This window comes from Anomaloglossus baeobatrachus, chromosome 2 (genome assembly GCF_048569485.1).
Source record: "Anomaloglossus baeobatrachus isolate aAnoBae1 chromosome 2, aAnoBae1.hap1, whole genome shotgun sequence".
Lineage (NCBI taxonomy): Eukaryota > Metazoa > Chordata > Amphibia > Anura > Aromobatidae > Anomaloglossus > Anomaloglossus baeobatrachus.
Genome location: NC_134354.1, coordinates 725,671,653 through 725,686,648, shown reverse-complemented (window position 1 = coordinate 725,686,648; position 14,996 = coordinate 725,671,653). Strand labels below are relative to the sequence as shown.

At 44.6% G+C, this 14,996-nt stretch overlaps 1 protein-coding gene across 3 annotated transcripts in view; it reads left to right on the top strand.

The window, feature by feature from the left end:
* MTUS2 (microtubule associated scaffold protein 2) overlaps positions 1-14,996 on the top strand; it is a 927,516-nt gene that overhangs the window by 741,182 nt on the left and 171,338 nt on the right. For all 3 annotated transcript variants that reach the window (XM_075337361.1, XM_075337362.1, XM_075337360.1), the window contains exon 7: positions 13,005-13,216. In XM_075337361.1, the coding sequence (XP_075193476.1) occupies positions 13,005-13,216 (212 nt within the window). The remainder of the gene's footprint in view (positions 1-13,004; positions 13,217-14,996) is intronic.

The following is a 14,996-nucleotide window of genomic DNA, read 5'->3' as shown; positions in this document are numbered from 1 at the left end:
ATTGGTGAGCGAGGGTTTTTTTTAGTGTTTATTTCAAATATAGGATTTTTCGAGATGTGTGTGTTTATTTACTGTAACTTACAGATTAATCATGGAAGGTATCTCGGGGAGACGCCTGCCATGATTAATCTTGGACTTAGTGGCAGCTATGGGCTGCCATTAACTCCTTATTACCCCGATTGCCAACGCACCAGGGCAATTCAGGAAGACCCAGGTAGAGTCCCAGAACTGTCGCATCGAATAGATGCAGCATTTCTGGGCGGCTGCTGGCTGATATTGTTAGGCTGAGGGGCTCCTCATAACGTGGAGCTCTCCATCCTGAGAATACCAGCCTTCAGCCGTGTGACTTTACCCTGGCTGGTATCAAAATGGGGGGGACCGCACGCCATTTTTTTTTTATTTATTTCTTTTTTTTACTGCACATTATAGACCCGCCCACCGGCGGCTGTCATTGGTTGCAGTGAGACAGCTGTCACTCAGCGTGTGGGCGTGTCTAACTGCAACCAATCATAGGCGCTGGAGGGCGGGGAACGCAGGGAATACGAGATTGATTAATGAGAGGCCGGCTTTTTCAAAATAGTAAAAGCCGCCGGAGAAGTGTGAACGCCGTGCAGCGCCGCGCCGGTGATCGGGGATCGGTAAGTATGAGAGAGGGGGGAGAGTGACCAACAGACAGAGAGAGGGACAGACAAGACAGAGAGAGAGACCGACCGACAGAGAGAGACCGACCGACGGACTGAGGGAGATTGACCGACATAGACAGAAAAAGAAAGAATGACTGACATCGTTACAAAAAAGCACAAAACGTACACGAAGCATACGGAGATGCATCCGTGTCACGTACTTGTGCGCACCAAACCATTAACTTTCATGGTGTCCGCGTGTGCGTGTTTCGTGCAGGAAACGGACATGCTGCCGTGCAAACTGGAAACACATACGGATCACGGACACGGACACACGGACATGATGAAAAACGCAAGTTTGACCACAAACATAGATTAACAGTGGTGCACGTTTGTCCGTGTTTCCAGTATATACGGAAACGGACAAAACACGCACGTTTTTAACAGATGTGTGTCGGAGGCCTTATACTGTTCTTCTCGGGGGGAAAACAAAACAAAAAACAATATGGAAATGAAATAATCTAAAATATATATATATATATATATATACTGTGTGTGTGTGTGTGTGTGTGTGTGTGTGTGTGTGTGTATATATATATATATATATATATATATATATATGTGTATATAATTATATGTATATACTTTATATATATATATATATATATATATATATATATTTTTACATTTATTTATTTTTTAAAAAAATACAATTTTATTTATATTTTCTTTTGTGATTATTTTTTGCTTTTCAGTTTTGTTAATTTTTTTCTAGGTCTGGGTATAAATCTCTCTCGTGTCCTTGAAAAGCTTTTCTTCCTTTTTGCGGGGAAAGTGTGATCACTTGAGTCTGACAAGTGGAATAAAGCAGCTGCGGGAACCTGAGCTTTATCTCTACTGAAGTTCTCAAATAAAAAATTTACACGGACAGTTTAAATATGACACTTAGCATAATGAATGCTACCAAAACAAACAGACCCATGACCATCTGCGCCCCTGGCAGGCTGCTCAGCGCGGCAGATGTTTTATTCTACCTGAAGGTACACTATGCTGGCCATAAAACCAAACTCCCTTCAACTCAATCTTTTAAATCAAGTGCTAAGTATCCAAACTTCATGTATGTTGACGTTTATTATGACTATTCAATTATTCTTAACCTTTTATATGTTTATGGCTTTTTTTTGTAATTCCCTTTTATTCAATATATACTTAAAGGGGTTGTCTCAAAACAGACCTTTATGGCATGTCCACAGAGTTTGGATATGCCATAAAGTGTGAACATCGCCCTATGCACGCCACTATGCACGTAATTTACCCTGCACCTGTGAAGCGTCCATCATGTTGAGGGGTTTGTCTGCTTTCTGTTGGTGCATTAGATGTTTTGGCCTGGGCTGACTGGACTAGTTGCCCTCTTTTCTAATTTGCATAACAAAAAAAGGACAGCCATCTGTGTCCCCAATAACTTTTAGGCACATGGGGTCCCTTGACCCCTTTTTGTTACTTTAGGAAGATGTATGTGAATTTTACAGGTGATTGTCTATGTATGTGGTTCTCTACATTGTAGTTTAGTGAACTTAAATTCACAGTGTAGAGAGCCACATTCACACACAGCCTTCCCCTCTCCCAAGTGCTTAATGTAGGACAGGCAGTTATGGTAAATAATTTTGATATGTTGGAAATGTCTCAAATGGTAATATCCCTCTAAAGGCCGCTTTACAGGCTGCGATATCGTGACCGATATCGCTAGCATGGGTACCCGCCCCCATTGGTTGTGCGACACGGTCAAATCGCTGCCCGTGGCATACAACATTGTGCGGACCCGTCACACTACTTACCTGCCCTGTGACGTCGCTGTGACCGGCGAACCGCCTCCTTTGTAAGGGGGCGGTTCGTTCATCGTCACAGCGACGTCACAGCTGCGTCACTGAACCGCCGCCCAATAGAAGCGGAGGGGCGGAAATGAGCGTGACGAACATCCCGCCCACCTTCTTCCTTCCGCATTGCGGGCGGGAGGCAGGTAAAGAAAGGTTCCTCGTTCCTGCGGTGTCACACGGAGCGATGTGTGCTGCCGCAGGAACGAGAAACAACTTCGTTACTGCAGCAGCAACGATATTTGAGAATGGACCCCCATGTCACCGATGAGCGATTTTGCACATTTTTGCGACGATGCAAAATCGCTCATAGGTGTCACACGCAACGGCATCGCTACAGCGACCGGATGTGCGTCACCAATTCCGTGATCCCAACGAGATCGCTTGAGCGATGTCGCAGCGTGTAAAGTGGCCTTTAGTTTTATTATGGCCCTCAGGAGGGATTCAACATGACAATGTGGTCCTCAAATTGTGAAGATTGTTGATCCTTGTTATAAAGGATCTATCATTAAAGGGGTTGTCCGACATAACAAAAAGTTTTGAGTTTAAGCTAATCTGTGCTGTATTGTCATATAAAACACCCCTACATTGTTATTTTTTGTTTTCTAACTTTTGTTCCTCTTGAATTATCCTTTTATTCTCTGCAGCTCATTGTTTACATTCAGCTCCAGCAAACATGACCACTTCCTGTGCTAAACCTCCCAGTCACAGCTGGCACCGCCCGGCCTCAGTGTCCAGCCCCACCCCAGTGTCCAGCCTCGCCCCCTGCACACACAGTCCCTGTCAGTATATTCTGCCCCAGCACCTGACCTGTTATCACTACAGCATTGCATATAACAGCCCCACATCGGGGGCTCTGCACCCCACACCACATCAGGCTCTGCACCCCACACCACATCGGGCTCTGCACCCCACACCACATCAGGCTCTGCACCCCACACCACATCAGGCTCTGCATTGCATACACACATCAGGCTCTGCACCGCATACACACATCAGGCTGTGCACCGCATACACACATCAGGCTGTGCACCGCATACACACATCGGGCTCTGCACCGCATACACATCAGGCGCTGCACCGCATACACACATCAGGCGCTACACCACATACACACATCGGGCTCTGCACCGCATACACACATCGGGCTCTGCACCGCATACACACATCAGGCTCTGCACCGCATACACACATCAAGCTCTGCACCGCATACACACATCGGGATCTGCACCGACCGCCCCCCCGTAGGCAACACATGTAGGGAGTACATACTCACCCGTCCTCGGTCCCCGCCGCTCCTGCACGTTCGCGCGCTGTCTGTGCTCTGGCCATATCAGCACAGTAGTGACGTCACCGCTGTGCTGAAGAGAGCACAGACAGCCGGGCAGTGATGAGAAGCAGCGCTGCGCTGCTTCTCATCAGCACTTTCAAATGTACCGGCATCTGTGATCTGTGATGCCGGTATATTTGAATGTGTGATCTTGAGCAGGGGCCCGGTGCTGGCGCTGACACCATGGCAGCTGCCGCCAGGCCCCGCCCCCAGGTCACGGGTCCCACAGAAGTGCAGTGGGAGGTTGTGGGCAGAGTACGGGGTGCGGGGGAATGTGTGGGAGGGTGCAGGGAAGGGGGCGGGGACTCCACGCACAGTACCCTCCCAGCAGGGCGGCGACATGCTGTTTCCAGATTTGCATGTCAACATGGCCCTGCCCATGTTGACATGAAATGACCGGAAGCAGCAAAATCGCGGCAGGAGCGGTCACATGACCACTCTGAGCTGGGGGAGAGGGGCTGACAGCAGGGCAGGTAAGTGGTCTCTATCTTCTTACCTGCCCCAATGTAGCCCAATAGGGTAATAATGAAAAAACCTCAAAATAAGCCGGATAACCCCTTTAAATATCATCAGAAGAAGCTGCTGTTTAGGTTTCAACTTCCATGGTGTTCCTTTATGTCTCTGTGAGATGGTTGCAGTTCCATCTTTGTAAAATTTGTGTATTACTTTTACTACAGTATTCTGACTAGTCAGTAAAGCTTTCAAAGTGCTCCCTTTTACTAAGAAAATACCTTCCCATTTCATACCATCAGCAATAGCACAACATGGAAGAGAAATGTCACAAGACCTGGGAAAGCAAATAATTTCTTTACACAAGGAATTCTAAGACTACTAGAGTATTGGCAAAACTTTACTGAACAGTCAGAATACTGTAGAAAAAGTGACACAGAAAAATCAACAAATATGTACCTGCTGCTATCTCACAGACACATCCAGGCCATTCACAGAAGGTAACACTGATACCGAAGTGTCGTCTGATGAGAAAGGTTGAAGAAAATCAACTGTCCACTGCAGCTAATTAAGGAGCCAAAACCTAAATGTGTTGCCAATCAAAAATTGTATATCACAAAATCAAGCTACTGAAGCCAAAGACAGATATCCAATAAAATATTACTTTATTAAATAAATTGAAACAAAAAAATATGAATAGTGCAAGGAAATCAATGAAGAAATAGAAAATGCACCACAAGGTTCAGCAGGGTCAATATAAGCAGGACAAGTACATAAAGATTTTTTTATATAAATAAATACCAACCAACACGAACGTGTGACCACACCTCCATGACGAAGGCTACGGCTGAAACCCGTATTGGTGTGGCCCAGCAGTGGTAATGGCGACAGGTATTTATTCCTATAATGGTTTTTATTTGTGACAACTGTTGTTTTCCTGTTGTGGCCATTTTTTACTATATTTATAAGCAGTTTATAGATTTTTACACCCTTATGTGGGTATTTATTTATATAAAAAAAATCTTTATGTACTTGTCCCGCTTATATTGACCCTGCTGAGCCTTGTGGTGCATTTTCTATTTCTTCATTGATTTCCTTGCACTATTCATATTTTTTGTTTCAATTTATTTAATAAAGTAATATTTTATTGGATATCTGTCTTTGGCTACTTTTCTTTATAGGTTTTTTTAGCTAGCTAAGGAGGTAGAAAGCCAAAACGGGGTGAGTGTTTCCCATGACAAAATACGGTGTGTACTGCAGAGGAATGGCACGCATGGATGTCAACCCCAAAGGAAGCCACTCCTAAAGCCCATGCACAAAAAAAAACCACCTACAATTTGCCATGGTCCATGCTGAAAAATATGAAAACTACTATGACTCTGTCGTGGGCGGGGAGCACGCCGTTGCTGCTGCGCTCTCCCTAACGCTCGGGTCCGGCACTGCTGCGGCTGCTGCTCGATGGCTCGAGCGGTGGGCCAGATCCGGGGACTCGAGCGGCGCTCCTCGCCCGTGAGTGAAAGGGGTGGTTGGTTTGGGGGATTTAGTCCGTGACGCCACCCACGGGTCGTGGTGAAGATAGGCACCACTGCTGCAGAGACGGGGATCCCGGGAGCGATGGTAGGGAGCAGCTGGGATGTTGTTTTCCCCCTCCGTGGGTAGGGGTCGGTGGTCCCGGGGCCCGGTGATGTTGTGACGGGGAGGCAGGGTCGGTGAGGTGCAGGGTTGCAGGGACAGCGCGGCGCGGTGTCGGATGGCACGGGTGTACTCACTCAGCAAGAAAGGTACAAAATCCTCGGTAAACCAAACAGCTGGATGGACGGGTCCCGCAGCCGGCTGTAGTGCTTCTCCCCGGACAAGTGATGGCGTCTGTGTTTCCCTGCACCTTAATGTTCTCTTTCTGACTACTATGGATTCCCAACGGTAGTCCGCTCCCCGGTGTATGGGTACCGGAGGAGCCCGTTTGCCCGCAGACGCTGGCCCTTGGGTCTCTAGCCTTAGGCGGAAGCTGTATACCCTCACGGTGTGGGATGTTGCCTTCAATCGGGACTTTTGCTGTTGTGAAACCCCTGGGGTTCCAGTCACATTCGGATCTGACTATTGTCGGCGGCTCCAAGCCTGGTCGGGGTCCGATGGCCCTGCCTGTGTGTGCTGGCTTCACTTCGCTCCCCAGTCGGTACCGGCGGGCCGTCACCCGTCCCCGGTCCTACGGTTCTGCGTTGCTCCACCACTCCTGCAGACGGCCACCACCGTCTGACAACCTTGCTGTCAGTGCCTGGGCCACAAACCCAGACACCCAAGTGCTTGCTCCTCTCACTTCAAACTCCTAAACTGTTCTGACACTTTTTCCGCCTCCAGGCCTGTGAATTCCTCGGTGGGTGGGGCCAACCGCTTGGCTCCGCCCCACCTGGTGTGGACATCAGACACTGGAGGGAGGCAACAAGGGTTTTTGTTTGGCTGGTGTCCCTGTCTAATGGGGGTGGGGGGTGTTTGTATGTTATTTGTGACGACCTGGCTAGGCCAGGGCGCCACAATTCCATACTCTGGAGTGATGACTTAAGAATCAATTTTTGGAAATAAATGCGTCAAAACTATGTGGCGTTGCAAAGGTGAGAAGTACAAAGTAAAATGCATGGTGCCTATAGTGAGCCATGGTGGTGGCATTGTCCTTATGTGGGGCTACATGAGAGCTGCTGGTGTCAACAGCTACATCTCATTGATGGTATCATGAATTCACAGATGTTCTGCTCAATAATGAAAGAGGTGACGCTCCTATCACTCTGGGCCCTTGGTAGACATGCACTTTGCCAACATAACATTGATCCAAAATACACATCTAAGGCCACTGTTGCTTTTCTGAAGAGGAACAGGGTTAACGTGATTCAAAGAGTCTCCTGATTTGAACCCAACCGAACACCTTTGGGGAATTCTGAAGAGACAAGTTGTCATCACTCTTCATCCACCATCTAAGCTCCGAAAAGAAGTCATTCATGAAAATTGGACAGAGATAGATGTTGTAATTTGTCGTAAATTAGTTTATTTCATGCCTAATGAAAACAGTGACAATAGTGTTGAAATTATGCCTGGCAGACTTACTAGCACATCGGCTACATGGAGAAAATGAAGTTATATTCTCTGTGTAGTTGCTAGCTGCTTACAATTATCCTGGTGGTGCAGGGAATGGTTAGTCAAGATGCGCTATATAATAAGCACGCTGTACAGTCATGGCCAAAAGTTTTGAGAATGACACCAAAATTATATTTTCACATGATCTGTTGCCCTCTGGTTTTTAATTGTGTTTGTCTGATGTTTACATCACATACAGAAATATATTTGCAATCATATTATGAGTACCAAAAGGTTATATTGACAGAATGAGTTAATGCAGCAAGTCAATATTTGCAGTGTTGACCCTTCTTCTTCAGGACCTCTGCAATTCTCCCTGGCATGCTTTCAATCAACTTCTGGAGCAAATCCTGACTGATAGCTGTCCATTCTTGCATAAGCAATGCTTGTATTTTGCCAGAATTTGTTGGTTTTTGTTTGTCCACCCGTCTCTTGATGATTGCCCACAAGTTCTCAATGGGATTAAGATCTGGGGAGTTTCCAGGCCATGGACCCAAAATCTCTATGTTTTGTTCCATGAGCCATTTAGTGATCACCTTTGCTTTATGGCAAGGTGCTCCATCATGCTGGAAAAGGCATTGTTGGGTGCCAAACTGCTCTTGGACAGTTGGGAGAAGTTGCTCTTGGAGGACATTCTGGTACCATTCTTTAGTCATGGCTGTGTTTTTAGGCAAGACTGTGAGTGAGCCGATTCCCTTGGCTGAGAAGCAACCCCACACATGAATCGTTTCCGGATGCTTAACAGTTGGCATGAGACAAGACTGGTGGTAGCGCTCACCTCTTCTTCTCCTAATAAGCTGTTTTCCAGATGTCCCAAACAATAGAATAGGGGATTCATCTGAGAAAATGACTTTACCCCAGTCCTCAGCAGTCCACTCCCTGTACCTTTTGCAGAATATCAGTCGGTCCCTGATGTTTTTTCTGGAGAGAAGTAGCTTCTTTGCTGCCCTCCTTGAAACCAGGCCTTGCTCAAGCAGTCTCTGCCTCACAGTGCGTGCAGAAGCACTCACACCAGCCTGCTGCCATTGCTGAGCTAGCTCGGCACTGCTGGTAGTCCGATCCCGCAGCTGAAACAGTTTGAAGATACGGTCCTGGCGTTTGCTGGTCCTTCTTGGGCGCCCTGGAGCCTTTATGGCAAAAATGAAAGCTCTCTCCTTGAAATTCTTGATGATGTGATAGATTGTTGACTGAGGTGCAATCTTTGTAGCTGCGATACTCTTCCCTGTTAGGCCATTTTTGTGCAGAGCAATGATGGCTGCACGTGTTTCTTTAGAGATAACCATGGTTAACTGAAGAGAAACAATGATACCAAGCACCAGCCTCCTTTTAAAGTGTCCAGTGGTGTCATTCTTACTTAATCATGACTGATTGATCGCCAGCCCTGTCCTCATCAACACCCACACCTGTGTTAATGGAACAATCACTAAAACAATGTTAGCTGCTCCTTTTAAGGCAGGAATGCAATGATGTTGAAATGTATTTTGGGGGTTGAAGTTCATTTTCCTAGCCAATATTGACTTTGCAAGTAATTGCTGTTAAGCTGATCACTCTTTATGACATTCTGGAGTATATGCAAATTGCCATTAGAAAAACTTAAGCAGTAGATTTGTAAAAATTAATATTTGTAGCATTCTCAAAACTTTTAGCCATGACTGTAGTCACTCCTCCTACTCCTTAGAAACTGCATATGTGCGTAGTGTGTGGGCAGAGCAGGCTGTCAATCAAAATGCCAGGAAGTGATTACAGCTGCATTCACTGTATAGTTAGCTGAAGCTGAACCATCCCAATAAATGAAAGCAAGAGGCTGCAGGGAGGATAAATCTTCAATTTCCCCCTGTAGCCGCTCTTCTAGTAAGGCTGCCAGACATGATTTAAATGGTATTTTACCTGCAAATTAAATGCACTCAATACTTGGTCGCAGCTCCTTTTGCATGATTTACTCCATCAATGCGGCTCACCATGAAGGTGATCAGCCTGTTGAGGTGTTATGGAAGCCCAGGTTGCTTTGATAGCAGCCTTCAGCTCGTCTGCATTGTTGGGTCTGGTGTCTCTCATCTTCCTCTTGACAATACCCCATAGATTCTGTCGGGGTTTAGGTCAGGTGAGTTTGCTGGCCAATCACGCACAGTGATACTGTGCTTATTAAACCAGGTATTGGTACTTTTGGCAGTGTGGACAGGGGCCAAGTCCTGCTGGAAAATTAAATTTCCATCTCCGGAAAGGTTGTTGGCAGAGGGAATCATGAAGTGCTCTAACATTTCCTGGTAGACGGCTGCGCTGACTTTGGTCTTGAAGAAACACAGTGGACCTACACCAGCAGATGACATGGCTCCCCAAACCATCACTGATTGTGGAAACGTCACACTAGACCTCAAGCAGCTTGGATTGTGGCCTCTCCACTCTTCCTCCAGACTCTGGGACCGAGATTTCCAAATTAAATGCACAATTTACTTTCATCTGAAAACAACACCTTGGACCACTGAGCAACAGTCCAGTTCTTTTGCTCCTTGGCCCAGGTAAGACGCTTCTGGCATTGTCTATCGGTCATGAGTGGCTTGACACAAGGAATGTGACACTTGTAGCCCATGTCCTGGGTACGTCTGTGTGTGGTGGATCTTGAACTCCAGCAGCAGTCCACTGCTTGTCAATTTCCCCCAAATTTTTGAATGGCCTTTTCTTAATAATCCTATCAAGTCTGTGGTTATCCCGATTGCTTGTGCATCTTTTTCTACCACACTTTTTCTTTCCACTCAACTTTCCATTAATATGCTTGGATACAGCGCTCTGTGAACAGCCAGCTTCTTTAGCAATGACCTTTTGTGGCTTACCCTCCTTGTGGAGTGTGTCAGTGAATTCCTTCTGGACATCTGTCAAGTCAGCAGTCTTCTCCAAGATTGTGTAGCCTACTGAACCAGACTTAGGGACCACTTTAAATGCTTAGGAAGCCTTTGACTTTTGGGTTTTCATTAGCTGTAAGCTATAATCATCAAGATTAACAGAAATAAACACTTGAAATAGAGCCCTCTGTGTGTAATGACTCTATATAATATATAGAAATAGAGCCCTCTGTGTAATGACTCTATATAATATATAGGAATAGATCACTCTGTGTGTAATGACTCTATATAATATATGTGTTTTCCTTTTTGTATGGAATTACTAAAATAAATTAACTTTTTGATGATATTCTAATTTATTGAGATGCACCTGTATCTCTCACAGGACTCTAGGGTGTAAATCATCTGGACCTGGGGACTTGGTTGCCTTTAACTTGGCTAGGTGTTCTCCTATCAATCCTTTGCTTATTGTCAACTTGGAATCCTACTGACCGTCATTTCTATCATGATTATTGTTGATGCTTGGATTAGCTTTTTGGGAATCTTGGGTTTGTCTGATGAAATATGGACAGTAAAGCTTCCTACTAGCTCCCTCCTATATCATCAATATGTCTCAAACTATAATATGAGATATTCTGAGCTGTTTTGTACAAGGTTTGTGCTAAAATCAGTAAAAAGACTGTTTCTGCTCCAGTGCAGCCTGTGCTGTTCAGTGTGAAGCTATGTTATCAGTTGGCAGTGTCAGTCATACAGAGTCTGAAGCTGGTGATTGCGGACTCTGAATTCAGCACCACAGGCTTGGACAGCGCTTTGTAATCTTCCTTCTGGATACTGTGGTCTACAGGAGCTTGTTGGCAATGGCAATACCGACTACCGTAGCTTATTTCATTTCCTGCAGGTCTGACTATGTGAGTGATTTTCTGTTGAGTTTTCAGGGTATCAAAATAGACACTGAGCGGTAGTCCTTTCTATGGCGTTAATTACCATTTTCACCTATTCGAGTGGTGCACAAATAATAACTTGTATAGACCTGCTCATGTGCAGACAGTGGACGCCATGGGCCCTGTGGTCACTGGATACATCCTCCATCACGGTACCGTCCTATTGTACAAGCTCCTCCATCCCACTGTACATGTTACAGATCTGTTGGAAGAAGCACAACTTGTGAAGACAACTTATAGCTAAGTCAAATGGAAGATAAGAAGTATTTTTATCCTTGAAGACAAAAAAAATGCATATCCAAATAAAACATAGCAAGTGTGAACAGGTGCCTACTGCTATAACTACATGAAACACAAACAAAGGATACAGCAGCACTCTGTAAGTGCCAAGAAATAAGCAAACATAGAATATATGAAATGTAAACTGCATTAATGCTATATAAAATATACTTAGAAAAATGAAGGCTCTTAGCACACAAATGGTCCAATTCTTATGTGCCCATCAACCGCGGCAAGGTGATCTTTCTTTGATGCGACCCTATCCTAGTGTCATGCCTTTTCTGGACTAAAAGTCTACAAATATATGGGCGGATAGGAAAATAAACTTTGCCGCGGTTGATGGGCACACAAGAATTGACCAATTGTTGCGCTAAGAACCTTCATTTTTCTGAATATATTTTATATCGCATTGATGCAGTTTAAGTTTCATATATTCTATGTTTGCATATGTCTTGGCTCTTACAGAGTGCTGCTGAATCCCTTCTGAATGTGTTCCTGTCACGCTAGGCATGGGGAAGTACCAAGCGAGCGGCAAAATGGAATGGAAGGGGACCCCTGCGACTAGGGAAAGGGGAGATGGTGACCCCTGACCAAACCTACTGCTGGTCCCTGAGGTTCCTTACCACCCTAGATAGGTTCCACACCTATGCGCCGAACCGGATACTTGTCCCTAAGTATCCCTAGTGCTGGCCCCTAAATGGGGAACGGGTGGGATGAGCTCTTCATCAACCCCACTAAACACTAAAGGAGGACACACGTAGGAAAAAGCACAAACTACTTATCCACAGATGACCCAGGCAGAAGTTCAGCAAAGCTTCAGCAACAATACCTGCTTGCAACCGGAGCTAGAATGAAATGAATAATATCTCCAGCACCAGTCCAGTAAATAAGGGAATATTTAAGCACCAAGAGAATACTGATGATCAGCAACTGGGTGGAAGGCGAGCTCCTACTGGGTCCAAAAATGGTAGAGATGAAAATCCAGCAGGAAAGCTATCTATTATAATGAATACTGACAGCAAGAACAATAGAAATCAGGGAGCATTTTCTGCAGCCAAACGCTGTGACCTTCTATTGCCAGAAACCACATGACTGTCTAACCTGTGACAGTTCCTTGAAGACATAGTAGCAACTTCCTTTTATTGGCATGCAATCGATTACATGATCAGTCAAAGGATTTCCTGGTCCACGCCCAGACGGCAACAGTAGGCCAGGTTGATCTCTCGACATTTGGTTGCTCACCTTTCCAATAGTCAACTTTAAAAATATACCATTGTACATTAAATAATTATGTCTATCTGGCATTGATTACACAAATTGGTTTATTCTGGGTTCATATGTTATGGAAGAGATGTGGCAGAACTGTGCCAACATGGAAACCGGCGGCAGCTGAAGTCAGTTATGGAGTTGAGCAGCAGTTTAATGCTCGGTCTTATGTCCTAGGTCCCATTTTGGTATAATGTCCATGAGCTCATTTATTTCTGCTTTTCTTACGGAGGTTCATAAAATTGATATTCAATGATTATTTTGTTTACAATTCTACATTTCAGGACACCCCAAACTGAAACCGACAATTGCAAAGAATGGCTATACGGCCAAGACAGAAGTACAGACCCGAGACCAAGAACGGCAGACAGTCCAGAGGTTAAAAGAGAAGTGTGAGGAGCAAGCTAAGCAACTCTTATTTGTCCGGAAAGAATTAAAAAACACAAGCTGTGGGTTTTTAGTGTTTGCCGTGACCACTCAGTATTTCTTTAATAAGGTAAGAAACTATCAAACAAGATGAATTTCGATAAAGTCAATGAATCGAGGTTTCACATATGTTGCAGACATCAACTGATTCACGATGCGGTCAGTTTCCATTGTTGCGCTTTCATTCCTTTCCTCCATTTCTTCCTAGAGTCATAACTTTCTTAATTTTTCTATCCACATAGACATATGAGGGCTTGTTTTTTGCAACATGAGTTGTACTTTTGAATGGCATCACAATGTACTGGAAATGGGGAAAAAAATTCCAAGTGGGGTGAAATTGTCAAAAGAAAATAACAATTCTGAAAGATTTTTGGGAATTGTTTTTACGACGTACATTGTGTGGTAAACATGACCTGGCAGCATGATTCTCCTCATCAGTACAATTATGGAGATACCAAACATGTCCAGATTTTTGATTATTGTGGTGGTAAAAAAAAACAAACAAATGTTTGGAAAAAAAAAAAAATTGTCGCTTGTCTCCGTATTCTGAGACCCATAATGGGTTTTTTTTTTCAGTTGATAGAACCATGTGATGACAGGACGAGATGAGGTTTTTATTGATACAATTTTGGGATAAATATGACATTTTGATTTCTTGTTACACCCTGTTTTGGGGTATTAGATCTACCAAAAATAAGTAATTTTGCCATTTTAATTTTTTTTCTGTTTGCATTTTTTACCGAATGGGTTCATTATTTCTATATTTTGATGGATTGGAGTTTTCTGAATGTGGTCATACCACATGTGTGTACTTTTGAAATTTTTTTTATTATCTTTATGTTTAATTTGTGGAAAAGGGAAAAAGAGGATTATTTGAACTGTTGTTTTCATATTTTATTAAAACCATTTCTGTTTTTGTACTTTTCACTATATTTGCTAGTCACTTGTCACAGATGTGTCACGGCTGGCTGACAATCCTGTGTCAGCGAGTGTAAGAAAATCCCAGAGATTGGCAGCATGTGTTTTTATCTGACAGTTCCCTGTTTCTGCAGCTGCGGACTCTAGGAATCTATCCTAGACCTTGGAATCTATCAGTTTTTCCTCTCTGTTGCCAGCCTCTGACTCCCTTTATAAACCTCACTATGAGGATATTTGGGTGCGGTTTATAGTTTGTTCCTGACTGAGCTGTGGAGAAGTCATGTTGTTCTGTTGCTCCAGACTCCTGTAGTTGTTGCAGCTCAGATAAGTGTTTGTTTTTGCTATCTACCAGGGCTCTGGTGATTGCTGTTGTGTTTCCCCTGTATTGTTGTTCCCTTGTTTCCTCCTTTAGTGATAGTGGTGTTGACGAAGAGTTCATAAGCTCTATCTTTACGTAGGCCCCATTAGCTAGGTTGAAATAGGGCCCCAGGTTATCCAGCTCCACAACAGATGTGGAACCTGTATAGGGTCTGTTAGGACTGTGAGGGTGAGCAGCAGGTCATAGTCAGGGGTCAGTACTTCCCCCATTCCCTAGATATAAGGGATTCCTTTCCCCTTCCTGTGTGTTGTCCTTTACGGCCGGTATAGGTTCTATCCCCGACCGTGACATCCCCGTATGGCACTATAACCTGCGATCGTCTGATTGCTTGTGCTATATACAGCAATGCCACAGAATTGCTGTATATAGCAAAAATCACAGTCTACTTCGAATCATGTTGACAAGCTTGGTTTCAAGGAGCCTTTGTAATAACAAGTTTGGAGATCTTCCGCAGACCCCCTGCTGTCATATCAACCTATCGGCACCCTTTGATTATGTCACGTATGCACAGATGGGTACATACAATGGTGCCTCCCTATGCCCGGCACATGTT